Here is a 19099-nt window from a genome sequence, read left to right on the forward strand (position 1 = left end):
GTTGCCCAGGGTAGTCTCAAACTCCTGGTCTCAAGGGCTCCTCCTGCCTCCGACTCTCAAAGTGCTCGGATTACCAGTGTGAGCCACCACACCTGGCCTGTGTATTTATTATTTTAAAGACAAGGTATCAGTATTATTAAAAGGGAGGAAAAAAGAAAGAAGTAGAGACAGGTTTCTCACTCTCACCCTGACTGGAGTGCAGTGGTGCAATCATAGCTCACTGCAGACTCCAATTCCCCGGGCTCAAGTGATCCTCCTGCCTCGGCCTCCTAAACAGAGCACTGAAAGTGAGTCACTGCACTGGGATCTAAATTGATTTACATATTTTCTCTCTTCAATAGAGTGGAGGCCTCTACTAGAAGACAGTAGGTAATTTGCCAAGGGTAACACAAGTTAAGTGAGTGGCAAAGACGTGATTCATTTTTTCTTCTTTTTCTTATTCCTCATTCAACTTGAACTTGAAAGATGAGATTCTAGTCCAGGCAATCAGGCTCCAGGGTGTTTTTACTCTTAAGCACAGATTCATACTATCCAGTAATCCTTTATCAGCCCCAGTACCTAGCTCAGAGCTTTGCACACAGGGCCATGCAATGGTTTATCAAATGAATAACTAAAAAAACTCATTGATCTAATTAGCACCTCTTGAACCTTTACTGACCTATGGGCTACTGGGAATCAGAAACTCAGTCTCCTTAATCTGAGTGAGACTGCCTGGCTGTGGATCTAATTATAAGCGATTTCAGAATCATAATTACTGTTCCATTTTGTCTCTTGATCTGTAATGCATCAAGGACCTACTCCCAGCTTCTCAGGGACAAAAAAAAACAACAAAAGAACCCACAACATGATTACTTACTGAAGCCTGGGAGCTGTGTGTTTTTGTAAAGCTTGCAGCTCACATCTTCGATGTGAAAGAGGGGGGTGGACTGGATGGTCTCGGAGGGCCCTTTCTTCAGTTGTAATAGTCTGAGATGGACAGGTGTGATCCCAGAGCTTTGGGAGGCCAAGGTGGGAGGATTCCTTGAAGTCAGAGTTTCAGACCAGCCTGGGCAACATAGCAAGACCCAGTCTCTACCCACCAAAAAAACATATTTTCTTTTCTTTTTTTTTGAGATGGAATCGCCTTGCTTTGTCACCCAGGCTGGAGTGCAGTGGGCGATCTTGGCTCACTGCTGCAACCTCTGCCTCCTGGGTTCAAGCAATTCTCCTGCCTCCACCTACTGAGTAGCTGGGATTACAGGCGCCCACCATCAGGCCCCAATAATTTTTGTATGTTTAGTAGACACGGGTTTCACCACGTTGGCCAGGCCGGTCTGAAACTCCTGACCTCAAGTTATCCGCCCAACTCGGCCTCTCAAAGTGCTGGGATTATAGGCGTGAGCTACCGTGCCGGAACCCCCCAAAATTTTTTAATTAGCAGGGCATGGTGTTGTCCACTCGTAGTCCCGGCTCTTCGGGAGGCTGAGGTTGAAGGATCGCTTGACCCCAATCACTCGAGGCTGCAGTGAGCTATGATTGCACCACTACACTCCAGCCTGGACGACAGAGCGAGACCCTGTCTCTAAAAGAAAAAAACAGTATAGGATTTTGAGAGGCATGGAATTATAAAGAGCCTCTGTGTCAAAAGACATCATTTTGAGTCTCACGTCTGTCATTACTAGGGACCTTACCCAAGTTAGTTAACCCAACTCACAGATTGCCGATCTGTAAAATTTGATTCATTTATTCGAACATTTTTTTGATCTAGGGTGATCCCGGGCCCAGGTTCTGGTGGGCTCCCGCACACATTGGCTGGCTGGCTCTGGGAGGTCACGCGCTGGCCGCTTCATCATCGAGGAGAGGGTGAAGACGATCTCCGAGGCCGCGCTGCTGAGCCTTCCCGTGGCCTGGAGGCCACGGAACCAGCAGGGATCCAAGGCCCGCGCACCTAGGGCTGGAAGGGCAGGCGCGCGCAGGGCGGCTCACGTGACAGCCCCGGGCCCGCCTGGGGTCGGGGGCGCGCGGGGGCGGGGCGGGGGCGGGGCCTGGCGCGCGCGGCCCCGCGGGTGACAGGCGGGCGGGAAGGGGCGGGGCCTCGGGCGGGGCCGCTGAGGGGAGGAGGGCGGCGGGAGGGGAGGAGTGGAGATGGCGGCGGCGGCGGCGGCGGCGGCTCAGGGGGGCGGGGGCGGGGAGCCCCGGAGAGCCGAGGGGGTCGGCCCGGGGGTCCCGGGGGAAGTGGAAATGGTGAAGGGGCAGCCGTTCGACGTGGGCCCGCGCTACACGCAGCTGCAGTACATCGGCGAGGGCGCTTACGGCATGGTCAGGTGAGGGGGCGTTCCGGGGGAGGGGGCGCCCTCGGGGGAGGGGGCTTCGCGGGAGAGGAGGGGGAGGCGCCGAGCGCTTTCCAGGACGTGGAGACGCGGAGCGTCCCGAGGAGGCCGGGGACTCGGGATGATCGGGAGCGTCCCAGGGAGGGGTCCCTGAATGCTTTCTGGGGGAGGGGTCGCTGCTACGTCCTCAGAGGAGGGGGCTTGGAGCTTTGAGTCCAGCACTCCGTAATGACGGGAGGGGCATCTGAGTGCATGTGGGGGACTGCCGGGACCCTAGAGACACGGGGCAAGGCCCAGAGGATGAGTACTCTCGGGGAGGCGACATCCTTAGTGAAGGGGCAGTGGAGGGTCGTTCTGGGGGAAAGGGTGTCTTGGATTCCCTGTGAGGCAGTGCTTGGAAGCCTGGGGGAGAAGAACAGAGATCAGGGTGTGGCAGGGCTTTGGCCCTCCCTTCCCACCACCACCAGGGGCTCAGTGAGGGATGAAGGGGCCAGGAGTGCCACCTGCATGTTTTGGGAGGGGTCTGTGAGTGCCCCCCGCCCCTCCATGTGCTCTGGGACAGCCTGGCTGCCTGGGCCCCTCACTCTGGGACCCTCCCCTGCCCTGTCCATTCCCTGGCTGCTGCTTTCCCACTGTGTTTGCCCCATGGTGTGGTCCCAGCATCTGCACCCCTGGACCTGTCTTGGGTTAAGGAGCCTTTCCTGGGAAGTGGGGTGAAGGGTTCAGGGCCACTAGAATGAAAGGGGATTGAGGAGAGGGGAAGTCAGTGAGTGGTCAGTCTCTTCCTCTGTTTGTAAAGTCACCGCAGGGGCGCCTGGCTGGTCCCCAGCTTTCTCTCTAGAGATCCCAGGCCTCCACAGCAGGAAGGAACCAGCATTGTTTATGAATTGGCCAGAGCCAGCTCCTGCTCCCTCCCCTCCCTGCCAAGGCCTGGGTGGGGCCACCAGGCCTGGACTCCCACTTTGTAAGGCCACAGCAGCAGCCTCTCTCTGGTCCCCTCAGCTCGGCCTATGACCACGTGCGCAAGACTCGAGTGGCCATCAAGAAGATCAGCCCCTTCGAGCATCAGACCTACTGCCAGCGCACGCTCCGGGAGATCCAGATCCTGCTGCGCTTTCGCCATGAGAATGTCATCGGCATCCGAGACATTCTTCGGGCGTCCACCCTGGAAGCCATGAGGGATGTGTATCCTTCACCTTGGCCTTCATGGCCTCCGAGCTGGGCTGGGGAACCATCACTTGCTTTCTGTTTCCATCTTCCCCACCATCCTCCAAAAAAAACCCAGTAAAATAAACTTTCCTGCAGAGGAGAGGCCACAGTGTAACAGGACTTGGAGGCCTCTGATGAATCCAGGCCTGTGGCAGCCGGGCAGTATGGCCTTGAGCAAGTCGGTTCTCTGCTCTGTGCCCCAGGGGGAGAGCTGGGCAGGATGGTCTCTATGGGAGTGTTGTCTTCTGACATCTGCAGTTCTGAGACATGACCCGGCCACAGCCCACAGTCACTTCTTGATAACAAATGGACGATTCTTTTCTCTCTTTTCTCTTTCCCCAGACTGGAAGGGAGACAGGGAGAAAGAAAGCTGTCAGCCGGGTGCAGTGGCTCACGCCTGTAATTCCAGCACTTTGGGAGGCCAAGGCAGGTGGATTACTTGAGGTCAGGAGTTGGAGACCAGCCTGGCCAACATGGTAACATTGTAAAACCCCATCTCTACTAAAAATACAGAAAAAAAAAATATATATAGCCGGGCCAGCTACTCTGGAGGCAGGGGTAGGAGAATCACTTGAACCCAGGAGGTGGACAGTGAGCCAAGATCATGGCATTACATCCCAGACTGGGTGACAGAGCAAGACTCTGTCTCAAAAAAAACAAAAAAACTACCTTTCTTGAGGGCCTATTGTGGGTCAGGTACTATATATGCCCAGTGCTTTATTTATTTATTTTGCTATTACACCTTCCAGCTATCCTATGAGATGGGTTTTTCAGCTCCATTTTTTTTTTTTTTTTTTTTTTGAGACGGAGTTTCACTCTTGTTACCCAGGTTGGAGTGCAATGGCACGATCTCAGCTCACCGCAACCTCTGCCTCCTGGGTTCAAGCAATTCTCCTGCCTCAGCCTCCCGAGTAGCTGGGACTACGGGTGCGCACCACCATGCCCAGCTAATTTTTGTATTTTTAGTAGAGACGGGGTTTCAACATGTTGACCAGGATGGTCTCAATCTCTTGACCTTGTGATCCACCCGCCTTGGCCTCCCAAAGTGCTGGGATTACAGGCATGAGCCACTGCATCCGGCCTTCAGCTCCATTTCAAAGATGAGGGGTGGAGAGCAATGGCTCACGTCTGTAGTCCCAACACTTTGGGAGGCCAAGACTGGAAGATTGCTGGAGACCAGGAGTTCAAGACCAGCCTGGGCAGCATAGTGAGACCCCATCTCTACAGAAAATTTAAAAATTAACCAGGTTTGGTGGTGCACAATTGTAGTCCCAGCTACTTGGGAGGCTGAGGCAGGAGAATGGCTTGAGCTCAGGAGTTAGAGGCTGCAGTGGGCTGTGATTGTGCTACTGTACTCCAGCCTGGGGGACAGAGAATGACCCTGTCTCAAAAAAAAAAAAAAAAATGAGGAAGCTAAGACCCAGAAAACCTAAAATCAAGTGTTTCTCTTGCTGTCTCCTCCTCCCCTCCCCCAGATGGGAAGTTGTCCTTCCTCTAGGACTTCTCACTCCAAGCAGCACCCTAATCACCTGTGGACTTGCACTTTGCCCAGGGAGGAGACAACCTAGCCTTGGTCTCCTCCCCTGATATTGCTTTCCTGGTTTGCTGTCCACTTCCTGGCTGGCTCTTTTGTTAGCAACTTGTGACACCTGTCACCTCTTCCCTGCCACACCCAATCACTCTCGGTCCCAGCACTCCACCCAAGAGAGGGGATTTGTACTCTGGTGTCTATAGCCCCCACCACAAACTGTGGACAGGAAATCTCCGCGTTCAGCCCCAGCTCGCTGTGTCATCTGAAGCAAGTCACTGCATCTCACTGGGCCTCCCCAGCTCTAAAACAGCAGGGCTGGTCCAGATGTTCTCTGAAGACTTCTTCAAGGCAGACCCCCCCTCCCCCCCCCCCCCCCCCCCCCCCCGCTCTGTTGCCCAGGCTGGAGTGCGGTGGCTAGATCTCCAATCACTGCAACATCCACTTCCCAGGTTCAAGTAATTCTGCCTCAGCCTTCCAAGTAACTGGGACTACAGGTGTGCACCACCACACCCGGCTAATTTTATATTTTTAGTAGAGATTTCACCATGTCGGCAGGCTGGCCTCGAACTCCTGACCTCAGATCACCAACCCACCTTGGCCTCCCAAAGTACTAGATTACAGGTGTGAGCCACAGCGCCTGGCCTCAAGGCAGATTCTAAAAGACAGACCTGACTTATTTTTCCAGACACAAGCCAAACGACATTTGTGGATTTATTTATTTATTTACTCACAGTCTTTGTTTTAGCTTCAAATGGAAAAAGACATTTTACTCCTCCATCTTCTGAGGTATGGCCAAGCACTCTTCTTTGAGTGGGAGTGTGCTGTTGGGAGTGTCTCCTCGTTTTTCTTGCACAAACCATTCCCATAAGGCAGGCATTTATTTTTAAGCAAACATCTATTGCATGCCAGATGGTGTTCATCCATTATCTCATTTAACTCCCGCGGCGTCCCTGTGACTCAGGCCTTGATATTAGTAATAATAGTTCACGTTTCTTTAGCACTCACAACTTGCCAGGCGCTGGGCTGACAGCTTTACATGCGCCACCTCATCTAGTCTTTACAGCCACCCTCGAAAGAACCATTATTTCATGCTTGCACCTGTAATTTCCAGCACTTTGGGAGGCCGAGGCGGAAGGAACTCTTGAACCGAGGAGTTCAAGACCTGCCTGAGCACATAGCAGGAGTCCATCTCCACAAAAAAGAAAAAAGCAAATAAACAAACAAAAAACATTATTTCCCCGACATACTAGGTGAGAAAGTTGAGGCACAGACAAGTTGAGATCTTAAAGCCAGTGAGTAGTAGAGAGAGGATTTCACACATCCATGGGTTAACTCCTTTTTATTTTTTAAAATTAATTTATTTATTTTTGAGACAGAGGCTCACCCTGTCATCCCAGCTGGAGTGCAATGGCAAGATCTTGGCTCATTGCAACCCCAACCTCCCGAGTTCAAGCCATTCTTATGCCTCAGCCTCCTGAGTAGCTGGGATTACAGGCACATGCCACTGTGCCCGGTTAATTTTGGAATTTTTAGTAGAGACGGGGTTGTGCCATGTTGCCCAGGCTGGTCTCAAACTCCTGGCCTCAAGCAATCCTCCTGCCTCAGCCTCCCAAAGTACTGGGATTAGAGGCGTGAGCCACTGCTCAGCCCCAGTTGCTGCTCTTAACTGTGAGGTTCTCCTGCCTCCCACAGTTTATTAGTATCCCCATTTTCCCAGTAGAGAAACTGAGGCCACAGAAATGAAGCCTTTTGCTCAGGCTCAGCAGCTTCAATGCAACAGAGGCTGAGTCCTGCTGCTGGGTGACAACGGCAGCTTGCCCAGCTGGCGGTGCAGGTTGGAAGTTCTATTGAGCCCCAAGGGCCCTGGCTGGAGGTGTGCAGGCTTGCCTTCAGAGCCTGTTTTCCTTAACCAAGTGCCTCCCGCTGCCCCTTGCCCGGGGGGCCTCCGGAACCATCCTTAGCTACATTGTGCAGGACCTAATGGAAACTGACCTGTACAAGTTGCTTAAAAGCCAGCAGCTGAGCAATGACCACATCTGCTACTTCCTCTACCAGATCCTGCGGGGCCTCAAGTACATCCACTCCGCCAATGTCCTCCACCGGGATCTAAAGCCCTCCAACCTGCTCATCAACACCACCTGCGACCTTAAGGTCAGAGGGTTGGGCACCTGTCTCCTCCTCCCCCAGGGTCTGGAGCTTCCAGGTGACCAGTGGAAGCCATTGGCAGGAGAACATTGCAAGCCAGGGGAACAGCAGAAGCAAAGACAAGGGGGAGTGACTGCTTGGGCTGCGGAGGCCTTGAGTGCCAAGCTTAGCAGCTGGGTCTGATTCCAGATCTGTGATTTCGGCCTGGCCCGGATTGCTGATCCTGAGCACGACCACACTGGCTTCCTGACAGAGTATGTGGCTACACGCTGGTACCGGGCCCCAGAGATCATGCTGAACTCCAAGGTAGGAGGGGCTGCCCACTCCTGAAGGGAAGGGGCCAGGTCCCAGGAAGCCCTGGAGCTACCTCTGAGCCAGGCACTGACCCCCATTCCACCCTCTGGGCTTGGGCTCTGCAAGGAAGCTGAGAGTGGAGCCCTCCAGGCCTCTGCCTTCTGCCTGGTGTTGGATCTAGCTTGGGGTGGTGGCCTGGCACAGGCAGCAGGACCCTGTTGAGGCTGTCCCGGGAGCCCATCACTTCCTCCTTTCTCCCAGGGCTATACCAAGTCCATCGACATCTGGTCTGTGGGCTGCATTCTGGCTGAGATGCTCTCCAACCGGCCCATCTTCCCTGGCAAGCACTACCTGGATCAGCTCAACCACATTCTGGGTGAGGGAGTCCCGGCTGACTGAGTGGGGGATAATTAGCTTTTCCTAGGTGAGATTTCTTGAGAGTCCGAGTCAGGGATATCATCATCATGTACGGGGTGCCTCCAGCATCTCCTAGACCTCAACGAGGTATAGATATTATCCCCACTGGAAAGATGGGAAAAGCAAGGCTAAGTCCTACACCTAAGGAGGCACCACACCTAGGATTTGAGCCTCAGTCTGCCTGAATCCAGCCCCTTGCTCTGCTGGGAGAGCAGACTAGGAGGTGACTAAGAGTTTGGCATGGGTTGCTAGGCTGGGGGGTCTTGTTCTTGCCCTCTTGCCTGTTCTGTTCCCAGAAAGGAGGAGGTGATCATTTACCAAGTCACCTCCTTATCCACAGGCATCCTGGGCTCCCCATCCCAGGAGGACCTGAATTGTATCATCAACATGAAGGCCCGAAACTACCTACAGTCTCTGCCCTCCAAGACCAAGGTGGCCTGGGCCAAGCTTTTCCCCAAGTCGGACTCCAAAGGTATGAGAGACGTGGGGACGGGTGTGGCATAAACCCTGGGAGCTGTGGAGGGTGCGTGAGTCCAGCAGCCACCGGAGGAGACGGGCCCTGGGCATGGGGAAGCAAAGCGATGCTCCTGGGAGCTCCTCCAGCCTTCCCTGTGACCCCTGACTCCTGCCCTTCCATAGCCCTTGACCTGCTGGACCGGATGTTAACCTTTAACCCCAACAAACGGATCACAGTGGAGGAAGCGCTGGCCCACCCCTACCTGGAGCAGTACTATGACCCAACGGATGAGGTGGGCCAGTGCCTAGCAGCAGCGGGGCTGGGGGCAGGGGATCAAGTCGGCATTCCCCACACCGGGCCTGAGCCTTACCGTCTCTGCCACCCCAGCCAGTGGCCGAGGAGCCCTTCACCTTCGACATGGAGCTGGATGACCTACCCAAGGAGCGGCTGAAGGAGCTCATCTTCCAAGAGACAGCACGCTTCCAGCCTGGGGCGCTGGAGGCCCCCTAACCTAGACAGATATCCTGTGCCCTGGGGCCTGGTGAGTGTCCCCATGGCCCGCACACAGACACACTGATACTAAATATAGATCTCTATCTCTATATCCACACCTACAGCTATCTCTGTCTCTATCTACCTCTCTCTCTATCTCTATCTAAGCTGCAAGCTTGCCCCGCACCCATGGTCCATGTGGCTGGTGACATCAGAGGTGCCCAGGGAGCTGGGCATGGTGGCTCATGCCTGGAATCCCAGCACTTTGGGAGACAGACTTAGACCAGTAGGTCACCAGAGGTCAGAAGTTCAAGACCAGCGTGGCCAACATGGTGAAACTACTAAAAATACAAAAATTACACACCAAAAACATATAAAAACTACTCAAAATACAAAAATAAGCCGGGCATGGTGGCGCACACCTATAAGACCCAGCCACTCAGGAGGCTGTGGTGGGAGGATTTCTTGAACCTGGAAGGTGGAGGTTGCACCACTGCACTCCAGCCTGGGCAACAGTGAGACTCTGCCTCAATAAAAGAAAAAAATGCCCAAGGACTACCCAGACTCGTGGCCCACCCAGTCCTCCAACCCCAAATGTCTCCACCTGTCAACACCCTGCATCCTCCAGCCCCAGGAGCCATTCTAATCTTCTGGGAACAGAACTAGCAAAGAGGCAAGAGGTTACAGAGGGCCCCTGTCACCCAGGTAAGGACCTGAGCCAGGCCTCAGCTCTGGGTGTGGCAGAAGCAGGTGGAGCCATGATCGCTTTGGGAGGGGCCCAGCATCACCCAGCCTGACCCAGATGGCGAGGCCTCCTCACACCTGCTGCCAGGTTAGCAGTTCACATAGCTGTGGGACCCCACTGGGCCTGCCCCCACCCACACTGCCTCCTCCAGTCTCTTCCTGTCTCTGGCCAGGTGTGGCCTGATAGGAAGAAGGCAGCACACCTGGGCTCAAACTGCAGCTGTGCCACTTAGTAAGTGCTGTGTGGTATTAGACAAGGCACCTCGCCTCTCTGTGCCTCAGTTCCCTGGAAACAGTTTTATTTATCTTGTTTTGTTTTTGTTTTTTTTGAGACAGTATCTCACTCTGTTGCCCAGGCTGGAATGCAGTGGCACAATCATAGCTCACTGCAGCCTCAAATTCCTGGGCGCAAGGGATCCTCCCAGGTAGCTGGACGAGCCTTTGCAACTGGCTAATTTTTTTTTTTTTTTTTTTTAAGAGTTGGGGTCTTACTATTTGCCCAAGCCAGTCTCCAACTCCTGGGCTCAAGTGACCCACCCGCCTCAGCTTCTCAAAGTGCTGGGATTACAGGCATGAGCCACCACACCCGGCCGAGACAGTTCTAATAATGAACGCATAAAACCCTAAGCATTGTTCTAAGAGGTTCGCATGTATTAATCCTTTTAATCTTACAGCAGTACCTTGAGCTAGGTACTATGATTATCTCCATTTACAGATAAGGAAACTGAGCTCCAGCCTGCCCAGCTGTGAGGGTGATGGGCTGCACCGGGTCTGCCCGAGGGTGCTGATGACTCCTCTCCTGCCTGCTTCCCTCTTTAGGAGCTGCCTTCCTCCTGCCCCTCTCCTGCCGGACTGTTAGAAAATGGACACTGTGCCCAGCTCAGACCTTGGCAGCCCAGCCGGGGTGGAACATGGGCCTGGCCACCTCTCTCCTTTGCTCAGGCCTCCAGCTTCAGGCAGGTCAAGGCCTCCTCCTCTCTGCCTGTCCTCTCCACAGGGCATCGGAGGCTCAGGTGGCCCCAGTTCAGTTTCCCGCTGCTGCTGCTGTGCCCTTCCCCAGCGTCCCAGTCTCTGCAGTTCTGGAATGGAAGGGCTCTGGCTGCCCAACCTGCTGAGGGGCGGGGGTGGAGGGTGGGGGGCATTGAGTAGGACTCAGGGCCAGGCCTTCCTCCTCATCTCATTCAACCCCCTCCCTAGTTTCCCTGAAGGAACATTCCTTAGTCTCAAGGGCTAGCATCCCCGAGGAGCCGGGCCAAGCTGAATCCCCTTCCTGTCAAAGCTGCCACTTTGAGCGCCCTCACTGCTTCTGTGTGTGGTGATCGGAGTGGAGCTGGGGGGCGTGGAGAGCCCGGCACCCCCACCACCTCCTTGGCCCGTCTAATATATAAATATAGAGATGTGTCTATGGCTGACCCTAGCTCTGTCTGTGTTTGCGACGCCCTGCCCTGCCCCGTGCGGCTCTGAAGACGGACTCCAGCACCCCAGCTGCTGCTTGCTCAGGCTTTCCAGAGCCTGGTGCCCTTCACTCACACTGCCCAGGGCTGGGGATGGGCCTCTGAGGAGCTCCAGACTCCTAGAAAGAAGGGGATCAATTTTCCCCTTAGTCACTGTCCTGTCCCCTTGCTAATGGCTTCCTGTCTAACTGGCTGGGGGTGATTCGGGGTGACTCAGGGGCACCCTACATACCCCTGGATCCTCTGAAATGGCAAGGGAACAGAACTGGCATGTTGGATGCCCTGGCCACCAAGCGCCAGTGGGAGGGAGAGGTGCTAACAGTCCTGGGTGGTTTTTATTCCCCTTGTGTGGCCAGGACAGGGTGGGTGCTGGGGTCTGGGAAGGGCCCAGGGATATGAGGGTCAGGGCTGCTTGCCTCATCTCCTGATACTACCCTGGCTTCAGCCAAACCCTGCAGTCTGGCTCCAAGCCAGCCCAGCGGCAGGCTCAGCAGGTCCCAGGGGCGTGGCGGTGGCCAGTAGTAGAGCTGGCCCACACCGGCTAGGCAGGCAGCAGAGTCCCTGGACGGCTGAGCGTGCGGCTGTGGGAGCTTCTGCAGGAGTGCAGTCATGAGCCTTTTCCTGTACTGTGCCCTCCCTGCCCTGGGCAGTTATGCCATGCTCTCCAGCTTCTTCCTGCGCCGGCCTCACCTGCTGCACACACCCCGGGCTCCCAACTTCCGCATCCGCCTGGGAGCCCACCGAGGAGGTGAGCTGGGTGGGGGTGAGAACAGGCGCCAAAGTGGACAGCAGAGAGAGGTAGGTCCAAGGGGTGGATGCTAGAAACAGGGCAGAGACCAAGAGGAGGAGAGCGAGGTGGCAGGGCAGGGCGTGGACAAGGAAGAAGAGGCTGGCACAGCCTGGGCTGGCTGGGGAGGTGAGGCCAGAGCAAGGACAGAGCCCAGAGAAGGAATGTGGGTAATGAGGTCAGGCCAGGCCTCTAGACCCCAAGCCCCAGGGGCCCACTCCAGTGCCCCCCACAGGATCTGGAGAGCTGCTGGAGAACACCATGGAGGCCATGGAGAAGTGAGTGTATCTGCCCTGGCCAGGCTACCATGTGAGGGTGTGCAGGTTGTGCACTGCATCATAGCAAGGGATGCCATTCATTTCCTAACTGGGTGACTGGAGCCCCGTGGAGGTGGCCTGCACATCCCACCGTGAACTCTGCCCTCACATTCTCTGCCACCTCCCCACCACCATACCCATCATCCCAGTCCCCTACCCCTCTGCCCCCACTGACCTTCGCCCCCACAGCTCCATGGCCCAGCACTCGGACCTCCTGGAGCTCGACTGTCAGCTGACAAGGGACAGAGTCGTGGTGGTGTCACATGATGAGAACCTGTGCCGTCAGTCAGGCTTGAACAGGGATGTGAGCAGCCTGGACTTTGAGGTGGGACCTCCCCTGATGTCCCAACCCCCACCCTGAGAGTCGTCATGCCTGATGCCAGCCTCTAGTGACATCCTTCCTGTCCTCCCCAGGACCTGCCCCTCTACAAGGAGGAGCTGGAGGTTTACTTCTCTCCAGGTGAGAGCAAGGGCTTCAAGCCCTGCCTGGGCCATGCCCGCCTTCCCCGGACGCCCACCTTGGCTTCCCTCTCTGACCCCTCTTCCTACACCTGCCAGGCCACTTTGCTCATGGAACGGACCGGCGCATGGTGCGTCTGGAGGACCTGTTCCAGAGGTTCCCAAGGACACCCATGAGTGTGGAGATCAAAGGGAAGAACGAAGAGCTCATCCGTGAGGTGGTGCTGCAGGCAGGGCAAGGGTGGCCACCTGGGGCAGGAGAGAGGCCTGGCTCTCCCGTCACCTCCTTCTCCTCCTCCTAGATAGCAGGCTTGGTGAGGCGCTTTGACCGTAATGAAATCACCATCTGGGCCTCAGAGAAGAGCTCCATCATGAAGAAATGCAAGGCTGCTGTGAGTTCATCCTCCCCGCCCCCGTCCCCCCCCCCCCACCTCCATCCCCTTCCCGCTCCAGCGGCCCCTCCTCCTGGGAGCTGGAGCCCACCCAGCCTGGAGATCCAAGCTAGAGGGGTCTGGGAGCGTTCTCAGTGGCATGGCGGTGGCAATGGAAAGCATGTGAACTCAGGCCTTGAACACAAAGCCAAGATGTTACTTTCTTTTCTGAGACAGAGTCTCTCTTTGTCTCTCAGGCTAGAGTGCAGTGGCACACTCTCAGCTGACTGCAACCTCTGCCTCCTGGGTTCAAGTGATTCTTATACCTCAGCCTCCCGAGTAGCTAGGATTGCAGGTGCATACCACCATGCCTGGCTAATTTTTAAATTTTTATTAGAGATGGGGTTTCACCATATTGGTCTTGAACCTCTGACCTCAGGTGATCTGCCCACCTCAGCCTGCCAAAGTGCTTGGGGTTACAGGCGTGAACCACCGCGCCCATCCTCAAGGTGTAACTTGGATCCTTCAAGGATCCAAGGGCCTCCGAAATGCCCACCATGGCCCCCCTGCAGCTCATGCCTCCTCTCTGCTTCCCCAGAGCAGACAGATCCTCTCTCACACCTCTCCTTGCCTCCCCAGAACCCCGAGATGCCCCGGTCCTTCACAATAAGCCGAGGATTCTGGGTGATCCTTTCTTACTACCTGGGGCTGCTGCCCTTCATCCCAATCCCTGAGAAGTTCTTCTTCTGCTTCTTGCCCAACATCATCAACAGGTACGGGGTTGAGGGGGGCGGACCTGAGAATAACGCCCCATTGCTTAGGGTTCCCCGGGGAGGAGCCTGGATCTCCCCAGCTGGCTCCCATCAGAGGTAACCCCCAAGGTCCTTTAAAGACAGTGATTCTTACCCAGCATTCATGAATACTAAAGGCAACTGTGAACCCCCTGAGATTCTGTGCAAATATGTATTGATGAGTTTTAGAAGAGAGGGCTCATTTATCCATCTCAGTTCATCTAGCCTATTTTATTGAGCGTCTGCTCTGTCCAAGGTGCAGTTATAATGTCAATAAAACCAATGAGGGTGGGAGGAGGTTCTCCATGAGCTTACAGTCTAGCTCGTGGAGAGCTACATTCATTCATTATATAGCATGGCTGTCTCAGACTCTGAGAAAAGGGCAAGTCAGTGTTCTTCTGCAGGAAGGCAGGGGTTAACAAAGTAACAGCTGGGGAAAGTATCAGGAATTTGGATATTCTCTGGCACTTAGGCCTGGGCCTGGTCCCTGCTTTTACTTTTTAAAAACAATTTTTTTTTTTTTTTTGAGACAGTCTTGTCCAGGCTGGAATGTAGTGGCCAGACCATGACTTACTGCAGCCTCAACCTCCTAGGCTCAGGAGATCCTCCGGCCTCAGCCTCCTGAGAAGCCGGGAGTATAGGCGTGCATCACTGCACCTGGCTAATTTTTAAATTATTTGTAGAGACAAGGTCTCACTTTGCCCATGTTGGTCTTTTTTTTTTCTTAGTCCCTTAAAACAATACTACCAAAGCCCATGTTGGTCTTGAACTCCTCAGCTCAAACAAGCCTCCCGCCCCAGTCTCCCAACGTGCTGGGATTACAGGCCTGACCCCAGGGCCTGGCCTCCCTTTGCTTTCTGGCAGCTTCTCTGTGGTGGTCAGAGAGGGAAGTCCCACTCTGCCCCTACCATCCCTTGCTGCAAAGAAGTCATTCAATGATGTTTGTGTACCACCTTTTATACAGGATTTATAAAGTGTTTTCACATCTTTAGGGTTATTTGACTTTTACCTTGCAGCACCCCAGGAGGTATAGGAATCCTGACCCCCATGGTACCCTGGAGAATCTGAGACCCAGAGAGGTTCTGTGATTTGCCCAAGGTCACACTGCCAGAAATCCAGAGCTTGGGTTTTCCCTGGGTCTGACTCCAAAGCCTGCCCTAGGACACTGTTCTGCTCTGGGTCTAGCAAGTCCCTTCGGCTCTCTAAGGCCCAGACTCATCTGTTGAATGGTGACTGGAGGGCCACACCCTCAAAGCGTGGTGGTCAGGCTCTCTGAACAATGGGTGAATTGTTCATTCGGGCCACTGCAAAGGTTATTATTCTGGGGAACTCTGGGGGGCAGCGCTACCCTGGTCAGAGGCTGGGGGGACACTATCACCCCACCCCACCCCACCTCTGGGACAGGGTGACCCCCTAGGGGCTGACCCCCACCTCCTTCTCTCTGCAGGACCTATTTCCCATTTTCCTGCTCTTGCCTGAACCAGTTGTTGGCTGTGGTTTCGAAATGGTGAGGTGGGCGAGACGGTTAGGTGGAGTGTCCCCATAGAGACCTGCTGCTGCCCTTCTCCCAGGTCCCCTCTTATCATCACCTTCCCTGTCCCCATCCCCAGGATGATCATGAGGAAGAGTCTGATCCGACACTTGGAGGAGCGAGGGGTGCAGGTGAGGCCTTGATCACTGCTCCCACTGCATGCGGGCCTGGCAGTACAGTTCTGGTCCCACTCTGCTGCCAACTAGCTGCATAGCTCAGGCAGGTGACTTCATCTGAGTCTCAGTTTCTTTATCCCTAAAACGGGAAAATGGTATATTTAACTCTTCTGGACACAGACACACACTCTCTCTCTCTCTCTCTCTCTCTCTCTTTTGTGTGTGTGTGACAGTCTTGCTCTGTCACCCAGGCTGGAGTGCAGTGGTGCAATCTTGGCTCACTGCAACCTCTGCCTCCTGGGTTCAAGTGATTCTCCCTGCCTCAGCCTCTGAGTACTGGGATTACAGGTGCCTGCCACCACACCCAGCTCATTTTTGTGTTTTTTTAGTAGAGACAGTGTTTTACTATGGTGGCTAGGCTGGTCTAAAACTCCTGGCCTCAAGCGATCCACCTACCTCAGGTTCCTAAAGTGCTGGGATTACAGGTGTGAGCCACCACACCCTGCCACACACACATTTTCTTAACCCGACACTGCCAACATATGGATATGTAACTAGTGCTTTTTTTTTTTTTTTTTTTTTTGAGACATCTCGCTCTGTTGCCCAGGCTGGAGTGAAATGGCGCAGTCTCGGCTCACTGCAACCTCCGCCTCCCCGGTTCAAGCGATTCTCCTGCCTCAGCCTCCTGAGTAGCTGGGATTACAGGCATGCGCCACCATGCCTGGCTAATTTTTTTTGTATTTTTAGCAGAGACGGGGTTTCACCATGTTGGCCAGGCTGGTCTCAAACTCTGGACCTCCTGATCCACCTGCCCTAGCCTCCTGAAGTGTTGGGATTGCAGGCGTGAGCCACTGAGCCCAGCCGTAACCAGTATTTATTAAGGGCTTGATAAATGTTAGCTACTATGATGACAACAATGATGTACCCTGATCCCTGATGAGAGGGGCCATGGAAAGATGAGAGAAGGGAGAAACCACGCCCAGCCCACCCACCCTTTCCCCTGGCTTCAACCAGATCATTTAATTTATAAACCATCCTTGAGAATGTACCAGGCACTAAGGTACTAGGAGTGGGAGCTTACCATCAAGGGCACAGGGAAGAAATGCCATAAGCAGAGGCTGGGCATAGTGGCTCCCGTCTGTACTCCCAGCACTTTGAGAGGCCAAGATGGGAGGATCACTTGAGCTCAGGAGTTTAAGACCAGCCTGGGCAACATACCGAGACCCTAATTTAAAAATTAGCCAGGTGCAGTGGTTTTTGCACCTGCAGTCCCAGCCACTCAGGAGGCTGAGATGGGCGGATCACCCGGGCACAGGGGTTTGAGGCTGCAGTGAGCTATAATTAGAATCACGCCACTGCACTCCACATTCCAGCCTGGGAGAGATAGCCAGACTCTGTCTTGAAAGAGAGAGAGGAGAGAGAGCAAGAGCAAGAGCCAGAGAGAGGGAGAGGGAAAGGAGAGGGAGGGAAACAGGAAAAAAAGAAAAGAAAAGGGAAGGGAAAGAAAAATGCAGAAACCCAGCACGGTGGCTCACGCTTGTAATCCCAGCACTTTGGGAGGCCATTAACTTGACGCCAGAAGTTTGAGACCAGCCTGGCCAACATGGTGAAACCCCATCTCTACTAAAAAGGTACACATTAGCAGAGGATGGTGGTGGGTGCCTAGAATCCCAACTACTCGGGAGGCTGAAGCACAAGAATTGCTTGAATCCGGCCGGGCGTGGTGGCTCAAGCCTGTAATCCCAGCACTTTGGGAGGCCGAGATGGGTGGATCACGAGGTCAAGAGATCGAGACCATTCTGGTCAACATGGTGAAACCCCGTCTCTATTAAAAATACAAAAAATTAGCTGGGGACAGTGGCGCGTGCCTATAATCCCAGCTACTCAGGAGGCTGAGGCAGGAGAATTGCCTGAACCCAGGAGGCGGAGGTTGCAGTGAGCCAAGATCGTGACATTGCACTCCAGCCTGAGTAACAAGAGCGAAACTCCGTCTCGAAAAAAAAAAAAAAAACGAATTGCTTGAATCCAAGAGACAGAGGTTGCAGTGAGCTGAAATCACACCACTGCACTCCAGCCTGGGCGGCAGAGCAAGACTGTCTCAAAAATTAATTGATTAAGTAAAATTAACTGGGCATGGTGGTACACGCCTGTAGTCCCAGCTAGTTAGGAGGATGAGGTGGGAGGATCCTTTGAGCCCGGGAGGTCAAGGCTACAGTGAGCCATGATTACACCACTGCACTCCAGCATTGGCAATACAGTGAGAATTAGTCTTGTCTGTATTTTTAATAAAATAAAAAATTCCCATCTCTGCCTACCTCAGTGCCCACTGGAAAGGGCAGGAGGGCAGGGAAGGGGCAGAGCTGCAGGAGCTGGGGCAGGCAGCAGAGGCAAGGGGGCTGGGGGAGGGCGGTGCTGGTAAGTGATCAACAACCAGCTCTCAAAGAGGAACAAATAAAGCCCTGATCTGAGCATTAATTTTCCTGGTTTAAAGATTCCCACCTTGGCCAGTTTCAGGCTGCCAACATGAAGCCACTAAACGAAGAATGGGAAGAGATTCGTGGTGGCACCCCGTCATCTAGTATTTCCATCTTACAGCTTCAGCAGACTTAATAACTTCAAGAACACAGTAATAGGAAATAGGAAGAGATATGCTTTGAGTATTTACTACTGTTTGTTTTTTGGGTTTTTGTTGTTGTTTTCTTTTGGGACACAGTCTCGATCTGTCACCCAGGCTGGAGTCCAGTGGCACGATCTTGGCTCACTGCAACCTCCACCTCCTGGGTTCAAGTGATTCTCCTGCCTCAGTCTCCCGAGTAGCTGGGATTACAGGCACCTGCCACCACGCCCGGCTAATTTTTGTATTTTTAGTAGAGATGGATTTCACCATGTTGGCCATGCTGGTCTTGAACTCCTAATCTTAGCTGATCCACCTGCCTCAGCCTCCCAAAGTGCTGGAATTACAGGTGTGAGCCACCACCCCTGGCCACTGTTGTTTTGATAATTCATTTAATTATGTTTATATAACTTATTTATTATCTTTTGAGATGAGGGCTTGCTCTGTCACCCAGGCTGGAGTACAGTTGTGCAACCATAGCTCACTGCAGCCTCAAAGTCCTGGGCTCAAGCAATTCTCTCACCTTCCAAGTAGCTGGGAGCACGGGCACACACCACCACCTCCAGCTAATTTTTAAAATGTGTTTTGTAGAGATGGGGTCTTACTTGCTGATCTCAAACACCTGGCCTCAACTCCTGCCTCAGCCTCCCCGAGTGTTGAGATTACAGGCATGAGCCACCGTACCCAGGCTATGATTTAATTTTTAATAATGGCTGGGTTTAATAACCACTTTGCAAAATTCCTGAGAATTTAACAATCAGGCCCAGTGTACTGCTGCTGGGAGGTCCATAGAGGAGGAGGCAGGTCTAGATGTAAAATTGTTCAGAAACGTCAAGGCCCCTCCCTCCCTGCTCAGGTGGTCTTTTGGTGCCTTAATGATGAGTCGGATTTTGAAGCGGCCTTCAGTGTGGGAGCCTCTGGCGTCATGACGGATTATCCCACAGCTCTGAGGCACTACCTGGACAACCATGAACCAGCTGCCCGGACCTCCTAAGTCCAGAGGCCTCACCCTCCCCTGTTTCTCTTCCTGAAAAATAAATATTTGCCTTTTGATCACACCG

At 53.9% G+C, this 19099-nt stretch overlaps 2 protein-coding genes across 3 annotated transcripts; both read left to right on the top strand.

Moving 5' to 3' along the window:
* The first annotated feature begins 2089 nt into the window (after nt 1–2089).
* Nucleotides 2090–11010, top strand: MAPK3 (mitogen-activated protein kinase 3). 2 transcript variants are annotated; one of them, XM_035267340.3, is made up of 9 exons: nt 2090–2303; nt 3312–3494; nt 7011–7200; nt 7384–7500; nt 7750–7864; nt 8246–8377; nt 8545–8654; nt 8750–8903; nt 10314–11010. In XM_035267340.3, exons 1-8 carry the CDS (start codon nt 2125–2127, stop codon nt 8870–8872), a joined length of 1149 nt encoding a protein of 382 aa, XP_035123231.2. In that variant the 5' UTR covers nt 2090–2124; the 3' UTR covers nt 8873–8903; nt 10314–11010. The 2 variants fall into 2 exon arrangements, with proteins under 2 accessions (XP_035123231.2, XP_035123230.2); XM_035267339.3 differs by having other exon boundaries at nt 10418–11010.
* Nucleotides 11011–11603: 593 nt separating this feature from the next.
* On the top strand, nt 11604–19094 carry GDPD3 (glycerophosphodiester phosphodiesterase domain containing 3). Its single transcript, XM_035267341.2, has 10 exons — nt 11604–11800; nt 12075–12117; nt 12346–12481; nt 12571–12616; nt 12715–12833; nt 12918–13007; nt 13626–13759; nt 15225–15284; nt 15388–15439; nt 18895–19094. Exons 1-10 carry the CDS (start codon nt 11662–11664, stop codon nt 19030–19032), a joined length of 957 nt encoding a protein of 318 aa, XP_035123232.1. The 5' UTR covers nt 11604–11661; the 3' UTR covers nt 19033–19094.
* Nucleotides 19095–19099: the final 5 nt, after the last annotated feature.

The sequence above is a fragment of the Callithrix jacchus genome, chromosome 12 (assembly GCF_049354715.1).
Source record: "Callithrix jacchus isolate 240 chromosome 12, calJac240_pri, whole genome shotgun sequence".
Lineage (NCBI taxonomy): Eukaryota > Metazoa > Chordata > Mammalia > Primates > Cebidae > Callithrix > Callithrix jacchus.